The 18690-nt window shown below is 43.0% G+C and overlaps 1 protein-coding gene across 1 annotated transcript in view; it reads right to left on the bottom strand.

The window, feature by feature from the left end:
- abca4b (ATP-binding cassette, sub-family A (ABC1), member 4b) overlaps positions 1 to 18690 on the bottom strand; it is a 180017-nt gene that overhangs the window by 46201 nt on the left and 115126 nt on the right. Inside the window, exons 27-30 of the mRNA XM_059983935.1 lie at positions 14492 to 14531; positions 13700 to 13780; positions 2715 to 2995; positions 927 to 1051 (exon numbers count right to left, since the gene is read on the bottom strand). Of these exons, the coding sequence (XP_059839918.1) occupies positions 927 to 1051; positions 2715 to 2995; positions 13700 to 13780; positions 14492 to 14531 (527 nt within the window). The remainder of the gene's footprint in view (positions 1 to 926; positions 1052 to 2714; positions 2996 to 13699; positions 13781 to 14491; positions 14532 to 18690) is intronic.

An 18690-nucleotide genomic window follows, 5' to 3' on the forward strand; every position in this document is an offset into this window, starting at 1 on the left:
TTACAAGTTTCCACAAACAGAAGAGGAAGAGATCCAGATAATGTGCTCTGGAAGTGTTGGGCCTGCAGAGGATGATGGCCAAGTGTCTAAAACGTCAGATAGGACAATAGAGATGCAGGACATCTTTTCAGCCTTCCTCAGGTGCTGCTTTCAAAGCCTGGAAGGTCATGAATGCAACACGGTCTATCTTGAGCAAGGGAACCACTTTGAAGACAAACTGTCATATAAATTAAACAAACAAATCTGACAATTTTATATAAATTAAACTCTGCATAATACTGATTTCTAGTACTCATTACTGTATATTGTGTAGTATAGCAAACAACACAATAATATGTATTATACTCCAACAGAATGAGGAGTCGAGAGAGGGTTAGCCCCTCTGGTGAAGGGGTTTGTCATGTCCAATCCGGGGCAGCTCACTCACTTTTGGTTCCCTCCGGATACTCAGCTCTCACCTGCAGCTCCAACTGTTCATATGGTACAGCAGCCACATCCCTGTACACTGCTTTGGCGGGGGGGGGGGGGGGGCCAAACCAGGTGAGGGTAGCCAGTGGGCCTCATACCCCAAAGAGGTAGGGACATGCATCTCCCAGCATGCGAAGTCAACCCTGGCACATTGTCAGATGAGATGCAATGGCCAGGAAGGCAGTTCTGGGTTCTGCAACGCTTTGTGGAGAGTGACGGGCATGACAAGGTTCAAAAGAAGTCATGGTCATCCTCTGCATTGAAGGAAGACCTACTCATACGACTGGAGCTGGGGTTCCACAGTCAAGCGAGTGGAACTGCTCCAGTGCAATGGGTTTTCCACTTTGAAGACTCTCTTGCGCAGGTTTCACTGTCATCATCGGATACAATAAATAACAAACCAATCATTCCAACAGAAGGACGTCATAATGTGAAATTGTCAAAAGCAGCTGACTTACCTGAAGAAGGTGTATTGTTTACCATACATCCATGGGTGGATCGTTAAACTTTTATACTCTCCAAATGGAGGGATTATAAGCGAGAAGAAAAGAGCCAAAAGCACAAAGCTGGCAGGAAGAAGAAACTGTTAAAAAGAAAGAAGTTTAATTTGTACAGGATGGGTTCTATACCTGAGTCAACAATAACTCAGCTGAAATTTTATATCCTTGAACCTGCCCTCCACTCTCACTACAAGTTGTCAGGATTTAAAACTGATTATAAAATAAACACAAATATACAGATGTGAGTGTGGGAAGCACTATTATTTGCTCACTTTCTGAGGCTCATTGTAGCTACTCCAAAAGCAACAGAGCCCCACCACTGATGCACATGTCTCTGAGGGATAATTGTCATGGCTTGGGATCAGTTCCAAATACTCCGCCAAATCTGAGAATTTCCTTATTGGCTTAAAATAAAACTTGCATTTCTATAACCCTGACATTCTTAAGGAGGAAAGGTGGCAGTTCGCACAATGCAGTCCCAAAAATAACTGTGTAATAATGACCTGTTTTCGTGATGTTGCTCGGAAAGGACAAATATTGGCCAAGACACTTGGCATAATCATGCTGCTCCTTCTGAGACCTGGATCATTTGAGAGACAGTACACCCCAGTATTCTATTAGAGTGTCAGCGTTGATTTCTGTGTTGATCCCAGAATCTCTTGGTCAAAATCAATTCAGAATATACTGACTGCAGTCAAACTAAAGAAGGTACATTACACATACACTTAGATGCAGCAACAGTTAGATAATTTGGGGATCTATGAGTGAATATCAATCTCTGTCAGAATCTGATCGCTTTGAGAAAAGGGTGTATAAACACACTGTTAATCAGTACTGAATTATGCTCATTTTCTTGTTCAGCGGCAAAGCAAAATAAAATGAACATAATTCAGTATTGATTAACAGCTGCAAAAAAAAAAAAATGTGGAGGAAGAAGTGCCCAGAGCAATGGTTTGTCTTGACAAGGTTTATTAATGATTGGATCTTGAGATTAAAACTGAGTTTTTTTTATTTCTGGTTGCGTGTAGGAGCATTGCACCGTGTGACAGGGAAGTGTGCGCGTGCGCACACACACATACACACGCACGCACCACAGGTTTAATATTTGCTCTGTAACCAGTCAAGTGATCTCCGCCAGAACAAGCTGGAGCTGGGGTGGTGGAAAAACCTTCTCACGCTGGAGTATGACCCAGAATTTCTGATGAAAGATGAAAGGAACAGCGTGGGTTGGTAGAGGCGACAGTGTTTATACTGTATGTCATATGGTGCTTTTGATGGCATCTTTTAATGCTCAAATTTCAGCAAGTTTTGTCAGGAGAGCAGGAAGTGGGAACTCACAATAAAATAAATAGCATGAGATTCTGCAGATGCTTGAGCAAGATCTTGGTCCAAATCATTAACTGCTTTTTCCTCTCCTTGGCTGTGGAGGCCAAGTCATTGGATATATTTTAGGCAGAAGTTGATAGATTCTTGATTAGTCAGGACATGAAGGATTACAGGGAGGAGGCAGGAGATTGGAGCTGAGAAGGGAAACGTATCAGCCATGATGGAATGACAGGACAGAATAGATGGGCCAAATGGCCCAATTCTGCTCCTGTGGTCTAGAACACTTTACTGTGCAGTTGGAAGCTCCTTCAGTGTTGGTTTGTTCACTCCCACCCCTCTGTTCAATGCTATGTCCAGGTATGAATAAATATTAATCAAAAGACAACTTAAGTCAGGGAGGCCTGATATTTTTTACTCTACCTGTGCCACGAAATCCTTCTGACTGCGGGTAGCATGGTTCAACCTTTTGATGAACAATGCCTTGAACTGCTGCTTCAGAAGGTCTGTGCCTTTGATTTGCCTGGAGCCCTTGCCGCCACTCCCTGGTGCTGGCGGCTGGTCGGTGGGGTTGGACGGCACCTCGGCAGGGGCTGGACCCGAGCTCTCCACTGCCGGCTGCCCGCTGGCTTTCGCCTCAGAAGCGGATGCAGCGTTCTGCGTGTTCTCCACAGCTTGGCTGTTCTGGGACTGCCCCCTGGCTGCTGATTGCATTCAGAAATTAAGACAATATTTAAACCTTTGCACAAAGCACTGGAAATAAGATGGCTCTATTTACAAGATGTGATCTTATTGAGCAATATAGACCAAAGATGGCTGCTGCCCACGGAAGTGTTCCCGGTGTATAAACCACTCAAACTTATACTCTGGCACCAACACCATCTCTATTCCCACACCCTGCTCTCTGCATAATTCCTTCATTTAGAAACATAGTGTCTCAGGGCACTGCAACACAGAGATAGGCCATTCAGCCCATCGTCTGTGCTCAATTGTTAATATGCTTACTTCCATCAACCTGCACCTGGACCATAGCCCTCCATACACCTCCCATCCTTGTACTTATCCAAATTTCTCTTAAATGATGAAGTTTAAATGTTTTCTCTTAAAGGCAATGTTCATCTCCAATGTCATATTCAAGTTTGCTGATGACAGGACCGTTGTTGGCTGAATCAAAGGTGGCGATAAACCGGCATATAGGGGGATTGAAAATCTGGTTGAGTGGTGTCACAAGAATCTCTCATTCAATGTCACCACAACCAAAGAGCTGATTATCGACTTCAGGAGGAGGAAACTGGAGATGCCTGAGCCCATCCTCACTGGGGTATCAGAGGTGGAGAGGGTCAGTATCTTTAAATTCTTTGGCATTATCATTTCCGAGGATCTGTCCTGGGACCGGTATGGAAAAAGAAAGCACAGCGGTGCTCCTACTTTCTTAGAAGTCTGTGAAGATTTCTCAAAAGATTTGGCATGTCACCTAAAACTTCTATACAGTAGGTGCGCAGCAGAGAGTATCGTGACTGGTTGCATCATGGCCTGGTATGGACACACCAATGTCAATGAATGGAAAAGCCCACTGATGGATACAGCCCAGTCCCTCACAGGCAAGTCCCTCCCCATCGATGAGCTCATCTACAAGGAGCGCTGCACAACGAAGTGGCATTTGTCATTAAGGATCCCCACCATCCAGGCCATGCTCTCTTCATTCTGCTGCCCTGAGGAAGGAGGTACAGGAGGCATAGGTCCTATACCGTCAGAGTCAGGAACAGTTATTACCCTTCAACCATCAGGTTCCTGAACCAGCCTGGATAACCTCACTCACCTCAACAATGAAGTATTCCACAAGCTATGAACTCTACTGCTCACGTTCTCAGTACTAACTGTTTATTTATTTAGTAATGGCACGGTTTGTCTTGGTGCCTATTGGTTGCTTGACTATCTTTGTGTATAGCCTTTCATTGACTCTATTGTGCTTATTTGTATCTACTGTGAATGCCCACAAGAAAACGAATCTCCGAGTAGTATATGGTGACATATACGTACTTTGATGATAAATTTACTTTGAACTTTGAAATCGAACCATACACCACTTCCACTGTCAGCTTGTTCCATTCTCGCATCTCCCTCTGAGGGAAGAAGTCTCCTTCAGGTTTCCCTTAAACATTTCACCTTTCACCCTTAACCCAAGACCTCTAGTTCTAGTCCCACCCAACCTCAGTGGAAAAAAAGCCTGCTGGTATTTACCCTATCTATACCCCTCATACTTTGTACACCTCTGTCATTGCTTTTCCATTGCTCCCTGAACTCCACCATTGGTAGGAGAGTTTGCAGTGGTCCAGTGACAGTCCACATTTTTTGAACTCCATCACCATGCAGATTTTTAAACACATTTTGAAAACCTATTAGACTCCCCCCCCCCCTCCGTTCCGGCTCCTCACTGGATGGATTTTCTTTTACACTTTGTGCTATGTAGAGTCATACAGCTCAGAAAGAGGCCCTTTGGCCCATCTCCTCCCTGCTGACCAAGAGGCTTACCTGAAATCTCCTTTAAGCACCTTCGTCTCACCTTGTTTTTGCTCTCTTGTTTTTGATACCCTTAGGACGGGAAAGAGATTGACCATCCTCCTGACCTATGCCTCAAAATCTTTTTTTTATTTCTACCAGGTCACCTTGGGCAACGTGGTGGAGATACTGAATGTTTCTACCAAAGGAGGTGTAAGACACTCCTTCCCTCCGCTAGCCTGCAGGTCACCCTGGGGCAAGGTGTGGCACCTGCTTATCCTCCTGATCAGGGTCACCTGAAGCCACGGGAGCAGATGGTGGATGGTCATATGAGCAGCCGGAGCAGATCACAAGTCCTGGTTATGCAACAACTGACAGTCACTGAGGAGTATCGATAATGGCTGGGGTCACCTGTCTTGTAAAGACACTGCCCAGAAGAAAGCACTTCTGTAGAAAAATTTGCCAAGAACAGGCACAGTCATGGAAAGACCATGATTGCCCACATCATACGATATCGCACATAACAAACAGGTCAGCTATCAGCTTCCTTCAATCCAGGAAAACAAATCCAGCCTGTCTCATCCTTCCCCGGAATGAAAGTCCCTCAATCAGGCCACATTCAGGTGGATCTCCTTCTCACTCTCTCCAGTCCAACGTACTATCATGTCTACACAATGTAGTTGGTTGAATTTAAGGAACTAGGAACATGGAAATAGGGAACTAGGGAATTTAGAGAACTAGGAAACTCAGGACTACTCCCAGTACACATGGAAACACCTTCAGAAACAGCAGGAGAGACCAAATGAGAACATGGCTGGAGGGATACTGCCAATGTGACACTTGGTGACCAGCATCATGGAAGTCAACCTCTCCTCCAAAGACTCTGTCTATACTTCTTACTGCATCCAGCATAATCAAAAACCCCTCCCACCCCAAATATTCTCTCTTCTCCCCTCCTCCCATGGGGCAGAAGATACAAAAGCCTGAAATCATGTGCCACCAGGCTCAAGGACAGCTTCTATCCTGCAGTTATGACACTTCCGAATGGTTCCCTAGTAAATAAGATGGATGTTTGACCTCATAATCTGTGTCATTATGACCTTGCACCTTATTGTCTACCTGCACTGCACTTTCTCTGTACTGTGACGCTTTATTCTGCACTCTGTTATTGTTTTACCTTGTACTAACTCAATGCACTTTTACAATGAATTGAGAGTAACATACACAAAATGCTGGAGGAACTCAACAGGTCAGGCAGCAACTAGAGAGAAGAATAAACAGTCAACATTTCAGACCAAAACCCTTCATCAAGACTTGTATACATGACAAGTTTTACACCGTACCTCAGTACACGGGACAATAATGGATTAATTTACCAATGAACTGGGGCAGCTGGGCTGTGTACAAGTTGGATAGGTTACACCCCAGCAGAAATGGACCAATATCTTGGTGGGGTGGAACAGCGGGCTGTGGGTGAAGGGATTTGCTGGTGCTGTTTGGGAGTGTTAAAGGCAGCTTGACAAGGAAAAGGGAAGCGATAGGAGGGTCAGGAGAGAGAGAAACAAAACAGGAAGCTGAAGCTGGAAATGTGCTAAGCAAAATAAAGAGGTCACAGAAACAAAGGCAAGTAAGGTCAGAATAGAGAAACATGTCAAAGGACAAATTTAAAGACACTATAATATAAATGCTTGCTGTATATGCAACAAAGTGGACACAAGAATAGTTTAAATGAGTATGATCTAACTCCCATTACAGAGATTCTGTAGCATGGTGTCCAAAGATGGGAACTAAATATTCCAAGGTATTTGACATTTGGGAAGGGTGGGTGAGAAAAGGAAAGGATGTGGGGTGGGGTGGGGATGGGGGCTAGTGGTGGCACTATTAGTAAGAGATAACATCAATCGACAGGGATCTTGCCTCAACACATTGCGGTGTAGAATCAGCAGATGGAGCTGGGTAACTACAGGGGTCATGAAACACTGGTAAGGGTCGATGACAAGTCTCTGAACAGTAATTGTGTTGTAGAACGATACAAATGAGATTTACATTTAGATTGGCTGTATTTGTCAAGTACATCTAAACATTCCATGAAGGTGCTGGTTGCGTCAATGACTAACACATTAAGGTTAGGGTTTTATAACCATAATGAGTCCGAGAATGTGCTGGGAGAAGCCTATAGGAGAACATGTTTGGGCACCAGTATAGCATGTCTGCAACTTGTTAACCCTAGCCCGCACATCTTTGGAATGTGGGAGGAAACCAGAGCACCGGGAGAAGACCCATAAGATCACAGGGAGAATGTGTAATACAAACCTCTCATAGACAGCAGTGGGAATTGAACACTAATCTCTGGCACCATACAACATATTCACAGGTACGTGGAAAGGAAATAGTACCAAAAATTTAGTCTACGTGTAGTCTGAACAAGGCAGGTTAGGACATTTGAAGGACAAATTGATGGACTGAATAAGAGATGGGCTTCTGGATAAAGAGGTTGAGGATTCAGCAAGGAAACAGGCTGCTTTAGGTCTATTTCGATCTTTAGATCTTGTTCTGACTTCTTCCATTCCTTTCCAGTCCTGAGGAACGGTCTCAACCCAAAACCTCGACTGTTTACTCTTTTCTATAGATGCTGTCTGGCCTGCTGAGTTCCTCCAGCATCTTCTGTGTGTTTCTTTGGATTTACGGCACCTGCAGATTTTCTCGTGTTTGCTGTAGCTCAAGTATAATGTTCTGAGAGATGGTTAATTGGAAATCTGGCATTAAAGGCTTGTAAGGAACAGTGATCAAGAACAACAGTATTTCAAATATTAAACACCAGAGTTTCTGCAGGAGCTGGAACTTTTGAGAAAGACACAAAAAATGCTAGGGGAACTCAGTAGCATCTATGAACGGGAATAAATAGTTGACATCTCGGGCTGAGAGCTTTCATTAGGACTCTGATGACCCTTTAAATATAAATATTGAAAGTCACTCTGTTCATTCTGAAAGCAAAGATTTAAATCCGAGTAAAACAAATACAAAAGTATGCAAAGTGAGTTGGGGAAATTACATTTATATGTAAATAAACAATCATTAACATTTAAAGAGATAGTGTATGGTTTACCAGTGATAAACGTCTCGTTTTAAAAAAACAAACAGGAAAAGAGGCTCAGCAGTGATTATCAAAAAATATTAAAGATAGTATTAGATCAAAGGAAAAGATTTAATGATGTCATGAGCAGGAAACCAGAGGTTGGGAAGAGTATGTCAAAAGGAAAAGACCAGGAGGGTAGATATTGAGCTGAGCTATATAAACCTACTCTACAATCAATCTAACCTATAACCCTCCATTATTCCTACGTCCATATGTGTAAGAGTACTCCCGATTGTACCAATCCCAGCAGAACATTCCAGGCACCCATCTCTGTGTGTACCTCTGTCATCTCCATAAACTTTCTTCAGCTTATCATAAAAGGATGTCCTCTGCCATTAGCCATTGCCACCCCAATAAAAAGACACTGGCTGTCCACTCTACCCATGCCTCATGTTTTTATACACCTCTACCAAGTAGAGTCTTATCCTCTGTTGTTCCAAAGAACAAAGCCCTAGCTTGCTCAACCTTTCCCCATAAAAGATGTTCCCTAATCCAGGCAGCATCCTGGTAAATCTCCTCTGCACCCTCTCTAATGCTTCCACATCCTTCCTATAATGAGGTGACCAGAACTAAACACAATACTCCAAATGTGGTCTAACCAGAGTTTTATAGAGCTTCAACGTTACCTTATGGCTCTTGCTCAATCCCCTAACTAATGAGGGCCAGCACAATATATACCTTCTTAATGACTACCTTGAGTTCACTGGATTTTTCAGGGTGAATTTAGATCTTCACATTTCACTGGTGCTTCTGGTCCACCGAACTATCCATGACCCATTGTTCTCCTTGCAACCACTGGGTTAGATATGGGTCCACTGAGCTGCTAAATATCCGCTACCTCCCAAACAAAATCACTAGTGGCAATGACTTAGCATTAAAGTTGGGGTTTCACAGTGGAACATGGGATTGAATGAGAACGTTGAAGCAAAAGGTGTTTTTAGAATGGCACCATTCCTACTGCTTTTCATTCAAACCCAGAATGAGCTGGTTGAGTCCATAGTTAACATTGTGGAGAAGAACATGGGCATTGTCCAGTTGCAAGAGTGGACTGATTGGGAAAAAAATGGGACATGAGACCTTAAAGTGAAGTAATTGAAAGATATCAGAGCCAGTTAAAAATAAACTCAATCTTGGGCCACTGTTCCAAATTTACCAATAGTAAAGATTCAAGGCAATAATTTGAAACTGATTTCAGGAAGGTAGCCCAATAAAGCAATTTTTGATGAATAAAGATAGAGCCAATAAATCATTTAGGAACCACGATGGGGATTGCAATTCCTTCTGGACGCTTGAGGTGTTCCTTTTCCAAGACTATCTTGTCAATCCATGGGCAAAACATGGAGGAATTCTATCCCCATTGTTGCTCTCACTCAAGAAAACACTCTGGGTGAAATAAAACCCGTTGTTTCCATTGAAAGTTTTGTACTTTTGAAGCAATATCACCTTTTCCAGAAACCATACTCATCACAAGAAAATTATAGTTTTAAATTCCAGTGTAATTACAATTGCAGAATGGATAAATGGTTATTTGTGATCCCATGACACTGCATGCCTGAAGGCTTCGTCATTAGATCTATTTACACATCTGCACATCAGTGAGGCATCGGAGTTCTGTAACTCCTGTTACCTCTCTTTAACTCCGCATATTATTTGAAGTGACCTTCCGCACCAGACTTCTTAAGTGATCACATTTTAATGACAATGAAAAATGTTGTTGTTGCCGTAATGCACTGTGCATGATGATTGAAAATCAAGTACTCCCTGCCTGAAGTTTCAGTTAGGGATCTGAGTTAAATGGCGTTGGAGATTCAGAGTTGTCAGCTCAGCTCAAAGAGGGTGTGTTGGTGTTTTGGATCACTGTTTGCTTTGGGAGTGGGTGGATGGAGCAGGGCCAGAGTCTTGCTCCTCATTAATGTGCTATTGAGTCTTGCTGTAATTACATGCATCTGGACATCAGGCTCAACTCCACAATCCAATGCTCACTGCCAAGATTCAATACACAGATGCCGGCCTCTTGACCGAGGCATGGCTTACTCAGCAAGTATCCAGCTCCTCCCAGCCTGAACTGTAGGTTCAGTGGACACTGATAGATGGCAGAGGGAAAAAGAGCAAGAGAACATTGCATTTAAAGACTCAGCCAGCTCCAACGTAGGCACAAGCCTCCCCGCCATCGAGGACATCTTCAAAACGTGGTGCCTCAAGAAGGCAGCATCCATCATTAAGGACGCTCACTATCTGGGACAAACCCTCTTCTCATTACTACCGTCAGAAAGGTGGTACAGGAGCCTGAAGACCCACACTCAATATTTCAGGAGCTGCTTCTTTTTTTCCACCATCAGACTTCTGAATTTTCCATGAACCCATGAATGCCACTTTGCTATTCTCCTTTGACACTATTTTTGTAAGTTATAGTGATTTCTATGTCTTGCTCTGTACTGCTAACACAAAACATCACATTTCATGACATATAAACCTGATTGTTTCAAATCAACAGCATCAAGTTGCTATCAATTTGTCAGCTGTGATGTACTCTGTAACATTCTACTTATCCTGCTGTGACAGGCATAAGGGGAATGTAATGCGGCACCTAAATTAAGACCATATGACACGGGAGCAGAATCAGACCAATCAGTCCATTGGGTCTGCTCTGCCATTCCATCATGGTCGATTTATTATCCCTCTCAGCCCCATTCCCCTGCCTTCTCCCTGTAACCTTTGATACCCTTTCTAATCAAGAACCTCTCAAGATCTGCTTTAAATACATCCAAAGACTTGGCCTCTACAACCATCTGTGGCAACGTCCCTATCTCACAGAGGCCCCTCAGCTACCCTCACCTGGTTTGGCTTTGTCAAAGAGATGAAGCGGATGGTGGCTGCTGTCACATGTGAACAGCTACTTGGAGTCACAGGTGAGAGCTGAGTGTCTGACGGGGACCAGAGGTGACTTAGCTGTGCCAGGATTTACATAACAAGCCCCTTCACCAGAGATGTTACCACTCCTTTGACACCCTTCCAGATAACATCAATGTATAATGGAGCTACTTTTTCCCATGCCCAGCCACAAACCTCCAATAAAGACACTCTGTTCTGAACGGTTTCTGGAGGAGATATCAGGTGGACAGGAAAGGGCATCATCCCTCCTGATTCCAGGGAATCTCTGGCCCATGTTCTCTCAAGGTAGAGAAAGAGCTTTGGGAGTGCTATTGAGAATTTCAAGGCCATGGGTCAAATGAAAACAGAAGACTGCATATTTGGTGAAAAAATTGCACTACCTCACAAACTGCACACCCACCATATCAAGTATCTTTTGTCCCATCCATGATGGCATCTGTGGCTCCCACACTGGCTTCATTAGTCACTCAGAACCCAGAAGCCTGGAGTGGCACCAGTTTTTCATCAACACAAAAGACTGCCTTTGAAGATGAAGGGAATGTAAAATTCACGGAGCAGAATGTGTGCTGACGGCCCAGTCCTGCTTCTAAACCGTGAGTTTGTGTTTTTAATGTGCACACTTTGACATTCACGTACAGTGTGAAAACCTATGAATAATCAACTCATACAAATGAACACTGTTGGTTCTGTTCACCATCTGTTTTTTAAAATGTTTGTAATTTTACACTGTTTCTGATCCATTTGAACAACTGATGATTTTTCCCACTGAGTATTGCTACATGTTATCCAGGGATTAGTTCATTCCAATGTTGAATTTTTATCCTTTGAGTTAAAAGTTGACTTTTCTTTTAACTTTGGAGACCAAGGCTAATAATTTGAAGTAGAGTTTAATTTCTGTGTTAATAATGAAGTTATGAAATTTAGTGTCTGATAATTACTATTTGTGCAGAAGAGGTAAGAAGAACCTTTTCTGTGGGAAGGTAGAGAAGGAGAGAGGAAATCACACACATAATATGATTAATTGTGAAGGAATTTGTTCTGTTTCTGTAGTCAATCTAAGGAAAGTTGAAGAAAAAATATTGCAATGATTTTTCATCTCTCAACCTTTATTCTATCAAAGGTAGTGCCAAGAATTATTCTAAGGGCAAAACCAGTAATGTAAGTAATTGGAACTTCAAAGATTTAAAAAAGTTATCCATTGTTTGAAACAGACCTGCTTATTTAAGGTTCAATTGTAAAGTACTGATCTATAATGACAATATAAGCCTACACAGTGAAAATGAAGGTCTAAGGAAGAGAAACAAAAGAGAAGAGTCATTAAGCTGAGTGAAGCAAGAAAACTGACTGAAATGGCAGTAAAGTTGTTCTGTGTCTGCGTGGTTACTCCCCAGCTATCAGGTAGCAACATTCTGTGGAAGAAACATCATGCGAATGGACCGGCAACAACAGAAAATTTGCAAACATATGTAGCTATATGGTAACATGAACCAAAATTATTGTTATTGATCAGTCATAGAGCTCCACATAGTGCACAAATGCGCTGTATGTTTTAAGACCCTTGAATGGATTTCTTATATGATAAAGATTTCTCAGTCTACCTTGTCTTGGCCCTTACACGTTATTGTCAACCTGCACTGCACTGTCTCCACAACTGCAACTCAATATACTACATTCTATTTATAATTGGTAATTGGTTTAGTATATTAAAGTCACATGTTCCAAAACATTGTTCTGCATGGCATCCATATGGATCATTTCAAACAACAAGTACAAGTTAGCACAAAGTGAAAAACAATTACCAAATACAGTGCTACAGTTACAGCTACAGGAAAAGCGCAGTGCAGGTGGAGGTAGTTTCAATACCCTGTGGAACTGAAGCATTAAATCCCTAATTTTACATTAATTTCTGCTAGTAACAATAACATTGAATGGAGTCATTAAGCAATACAGTCTTGATGAGGCCTCTTTGGTCCAATGAGACAATGCTGAACACAGTTCCAGCCCAGCTAGTCCTAGTTCCCTGCATTTGGCCCATATCCTTCTAAGACCCAATCCTCCATGCAGTTGTCCAAGTGCTTCTTAAATGATACCTATGTACCTGCTCAACCACTTCTCACACGCTCACCACCCTCTGTATGAAAAGGCTCCCCCCCTCCCCCAGGTCCTGTTTTGATCTTTCCCATCTCACCCTAAGTCTATGTCCCCTAGTTTTGGGGTGTTCTACCCTGGGGAAAAGACTGTTACCATCCACCTCAGTCATGCCTCTCATAATTTTAAGCATAAGATCAACCCTCATTCTCCTACACTCCAAGGAATAAAGACCCAGCCGGGCCAACTTCACACCCCTGAGTCCCGGAAACATCCTCGTTACTCTTTTCTGCACTCATCCCATTTTAACCATGTGTTTCCTTTAGCCCTTAATATTAGACTTTTGTCTAGCTTTATGTGATCAACAAAACAATTACACACAATAAAATAGAATTTCTGTGAGGTCCTGGTTAACGATTGCTATCAGGAACAAGATTCAGATTTATTTATCACATGTACACTGAAGTGTACAGTGGCATGGCATCGTTTGCATTAACAACCATGTCAGATCTAATGTCACAGAGGCTTCATCTACAGTCTGACCTAAACTATGATATGAGGAGGGCAATTCATCCCCCAACTCCAATGCTGGAAGTATGCAGGAGTATTATTGTAGCTTTGTATGCTCAGTTCCAATAAAAATCTTTGCAATAAATGTTGGGAGGGAGAACTACGCACACCTGATACTCCCACATCCAGTTTGCTTCAAGGGCTAAAGGTGAATTTCCCCTCCCTGGCTTTCTTAGGTCCTCATGCAGAATACAGGGAAATGGGGAATGCTCCCTCCACTCACCATCCTTTGCTTCAATATTGACAACTGTTGCTTCCTGTTCCTCTTCAATGCCTGTGTTTGATTTTTTTGGGATCACACAGCCTTGCAGGCACCATGATTATCAAAGGGAGGAAAAAAAAAAAGAGTAAGAATTTAGTAATTTGAGGATTTTTTTTTGTCGTGATGAGGATTATGTTCCTGGACAGCCCCTTCCTTGCGTGGCGTACCTTATGATTATTATATTATACATAGATAAATTATTAGAGAGTATTTTATTGAAGAGTTTACAAATGGCCCATGAGGTGATAATAATCTATCAAAGGCACTGAGAGTTCAGTGAATAACAGTGTTTCAACAAATAACAGAAGAATAAAAATCAGAGAACATATTATAATTGAAGACAAAATAAGATTACACTCACAAAATGGCAGGAAAGAGAGTGAGGTGGATTAAGACAGGGAAAACAAGAGTCCAAAGGTAAACAATCAAAACTTCTAAAAGAAATGGATATTCAAAAGTGTATTTAGATCATTCCCTGGTGCTCTGGTCAAACTCAACAGTTTAAGTTGGTCAGGTCTGTAGGAAAAAGGTTGCTTGGCATCATAAATGACAGCTACTTACACTGATATTTACCAGACTTAATTTCCATCCTTCCATGGGTTATTTACCTAAGCTTTGATGAACAAAAATAGATCTAAAATTTTCAAATTGGAAGAATGCACACTGTTGCAGATATATTCGTTCCCAGAAAGCTCACCAAAATTACACAACATAACCACATTTTTCAGGATTTTTTTGAAAGTGCTTATTTACCTGCTTTGAGAGCTGCATCTTCCGTAGCCTTCAGGAATATCTGCAGGTTAGAAAATAATTAAATTGAATTGCTGGCAGCAGGTGAGGTATAGATTTTAGGTGAATTGCAATTGATCTAAAGAACAGCCGCAGGTCAGACATGGAGAACGGGTGGAGTTGACTATATGATGCAGGCAGTAGGTCAAGAAGGGAGAGAGCGAGGTACAAGAAGGAAAAGAACATGGAGAACTGAACTACTGTCATCTGAAGAAGGTAGATGAAGTACAGGTGGCAAGTGAAGATGAGGAACAATAACAGGTGAACTAAAGGTGTTAGAGACAACAGGCGAAAAACAGGCAGCAATAATTCCAAATTCCAATGACTGAAATGATGTAGTAAAGGAGATACTACATAAATTAATTGTATTTCTCAGCACTCTGTGCTTATGAATTATTTATTTCCACACTTTGATACATTAACATTGGCAACTGATTATCCTCAATACATGTAGCGGACCATAAATAATGTTAGTGCCGTTAAATTTTGTGGCCTTTACCCATTTGCTGCCATGATCCCAGCCGTGATATGAAACAACCTCGAGTAGGTAAGCTAATTTAATTTCCAGTGATGATGTAGTCACACCCGTTGGGAAATCAGAAATGCTGAAAGCAAATCTAATGGGGTGTGAAACCAAATTTCGTGCGTAGATGTCCTATAATATCCATCATAATTTTTTAAATTCTTAGAAGCATTGTGGGGGTACAGAAGCATAATGGCTATGCTACTAGGCCAGTATTCAGAGGGGAGGATTATTACATTTGAAGATACAAGTTCAAATCTCACCATTAAAGCAATTAAATACATCTAAATTAAAAAGCTGTCATCAGGAATGACAACCATGAACACAATGGATCACTCCAAAAATCTATCTAGATCATAGATATGTTCAGGGAAGGAATCTACTGTTCATAACCAGTCTAGCTTATTTATGGCAACTCCAATGTTATTACAAACAACAACACACACAAAGTGCTAGTGGAACACAGCAGGCCTGGCAGCATCTATAGGGAGAAGCACTGTCGACATTTCGGGCTGAGAGCCTTCGTTAGGACTAACCGAAAGGAAAGATAGTAAGAGATTTGAAAGTAGTGGGGGAAGGGGGAAATGCGAAATGATAGGAGACCGGAGGGGGTGGGATGAAGCTAAGAGCTGGAAAGGTGATTGGCGAAAGTGATACAGAGCCGGAGAAGGGAAAGGATCATGGGACGGGAGGCCTCGGGAGAAAGAAAGGGGGAGGGGAGCACCAGAGGGAGATGGAGAACGGGCAAAGAGTGACGGGCAGAGAGAGAGAAAAAAAGGAGGGGGAAATAAATAAATCAGGGATGGGGTAAGAAGGGGAGGATGAGGCATCAACGGAAGTTAGAGAAATCAATGTTCATGCCATCAGGTTGGAGGCTACCCAGAAGTTACCAACCAGGTCCAACGCATAATTCTCTGTAACTTCCGCCACCTCCAATGGGATCCCACTACCAAACACATTTTACCCTCCCCCCCCTTTCTGCTTTCCGCAGGGATCACTCCCTATGCGACTCCCTTGTCCACTCGTCCCCCCATCCCTTCCTACCGATCTCCCTCCTGGCACTTATCCTTGTAAACGGAACAAGTGCTACACCTGCCCTTACACTTCCTCCCTCACCACCATTCAGGGCCCCAGACAGTCCTTCCAGATGAGGCGACACTTCACCTGTGAGTCAGCTGGTGTGGTATACTGCACCCGGTGCTCCCGGTGTGGCCTTTTATATATTGGTGAGACCCGACGCAGACTAGGAGACTGTTTCACTGAACACCTACACTTGGTCCGCCAGAGAAAGCAGGATCTCCCAGTGGCCACATATTTTAATTCCACGTCCAGTTCCCATTCTGATATGTCTATCCATGGCCTCCTCTATTGTCAAAATGAAGCCACACTCAGGTTGGAGGAACAATACCTGTTATACCGGCTAGGTAGCCTCCAACCTGATGGCATGAACATTGACTTCTCTAACTTCCGTTAATGCCCCTCCTCCCCTTCTTACCCCATCCCTGACGTATTTAGTTGTTGCCTGTTCTCCATCTCCCTCTGGTGCTCCCCCCTCCTTTCTTTCTCCCGAGGCCTCCCGTCCCATGATCCTTTCCCTTCTCGAGCTCTGTATCACTTTCGCCAATCACCTTTCCAGCTCTCAGCTTCATCCCACCCCCTCCGGTCTTCTCCTATCATTTAGCATTTCCCCCTTCCCCCACTACTTTCAAATCTCTTACTATCTTTCCTTTCGATTAGTCCTGACGAAGGGTCTCGGCCGGAAACGTCAACAGCGCTTCTCCCTATAGATGCTGCCTGGCCTGCTGTGTTCCACCAGCACTTTGTGTGTGTTGTTGTTTGAATTTCCAGCATCTGCAGATTTCCTCGTGTTTGCTCCAATGCTATTAACTGTTATTCATCTCCTGAAGTTGGTCACTTAGTTCTGAGATCAGTCAGCGAAGAGCTATAAATGTTCACTGCATTTTAGGAAGAAGTAGAAAGAAATCTTTCATGCAGCCATGGTAGACTCGTGGGTGGATCTGCACTGAAATTTCTGTCCAACACAACGATGACTCACTCAGGCCCACAACTGCTGGTTGGAAACCCCATAGCTAAAATTGAACTGTCAGTTTCAGAAAGTGGTTGAATCATTGGGAAACTCCTTGCACAGGAGTGATGGGTTCAAAACAAGAAAATAGATGTAGCACTACAATTCAGCCACCTTCCCCTCCCCACCTCCCCGCTTTCCATAGGGGTCGATCTCTACATGACACCCTTGTCCACTCATCCTGTCTCAAAACAACAAATTTCATGACCTATATCAGTGACCATAAACCTGATTCCAATATTAGCCCAACTGTTACCTTAACACATTTGCAGCTATCCTCCACGGTGAAGACCGAAACAATGAGTTAACTTAACATATCAGCCCTTGTTTTAGCTCCTGCTATCAATTCACCTGGGTGATGGGTGGAGTTACTTCCCTACTAAAGGAGGTGTAAAACCCTCCTTCCCTCCGCTAGCCTGCAGGTCCCATTTGGGCAAGGTGTAGCACCTGCTTACATTCCCGATCAGGGTTACATGAAGCCATGGGAGCAGGTGGTGGGTGGTCGTATGAGCAACTGGTGCATATCACCGGTCCTGGATATGCGACCACTGATGCCAGGCAGACAATCTCTGAAGAGTGTTGACAATGGCTGGGGTCTCCCATCTTGAAAAGGCAATGGCAAATCACCTCTGTAGAAAAAAATTGACAAGAACAATCATAGTCAAAGGCCATGATTGCCCACGTCATACCACATGTCCATAATGATGATGTCATATGACATGTCCATAATGATGATGTCATATGACATCGCTCATAATGATGATGATGATATTAATTCAACAGATTGGATCTAATGGTCCATACTTCATGATGCCGCTGGCGATATACAGCAACGTTTTGCAGGCAGTTCACAAAACTGCTAGATATTCTACTTCCTTTCCTTCTGAACTATGGCCGTTGCAATCTGCAGCCTGTGATTTCCCTATAAGAAATGAACTTCTGAACCACTCGAACAAACTAGCAAGTTTACAATTTCCTGAAGCATTCAGCGAATTCGACTTTCAGGAATGTAGGTGTGGCCACTGCCAGAAGAGAGAGCCACAGAGAGTGGACTTCAAGCCAGATCGAAGTGTCGAGGCCTGACGGTGGAAAGGGAACTGGTGTTCAGTCCCACTACTCCGTGCCAGCCAGGACCCTCCAGCTGAGCCCATCCCATCTGCCTGTGATCGAACCACCTCCCTCTCTTCTCCCTAATTACCATTAGGCAGGAGGTGCAGGAGTCTTGGGTCCCCACACCACCAGCTTCAGGAACAGTTGTTGCTTACAATCACTGGGCTCTGAACTGGTGTGGATGAACAGACTACATAGCCTATAAACTCACATTTAGGGAGTCTGCCTTTGTTAGGTGTGGTTTTGCATGGATTTATTATATTTCTTTATTTTCCTGTGGATCCCTGCAAGAAATTAAATTACAAAGTTGTATGTGGTTTATTTTGATAATAAATTTACTTTGAACTTTCCATCCTTGACTTCCTTGTATTTGCATGTCTCTGGGAACTTGTACTGTTTGCTTTGATTTTCTCTCAAAATCAGTTTTCTCCATCCTTATGAGCT

Source organism: Hypanus sabinus, chromosome 11 (genome assembly GCF_030144855.1).
Source record: "Hypanus sabinus isolate sHypSab1 chromosome 11, sHypSab1.hap1, whole genome shotgun sequence".
In the NCBI taxonomy this organism is placed as follows: domain Eukaryota; kingdom Metazoa; phylum Chordata; class Chondrichthyes; order Myliobatiformes; family Dasyatidae; genus Hypanus; species Hypanus sabinus.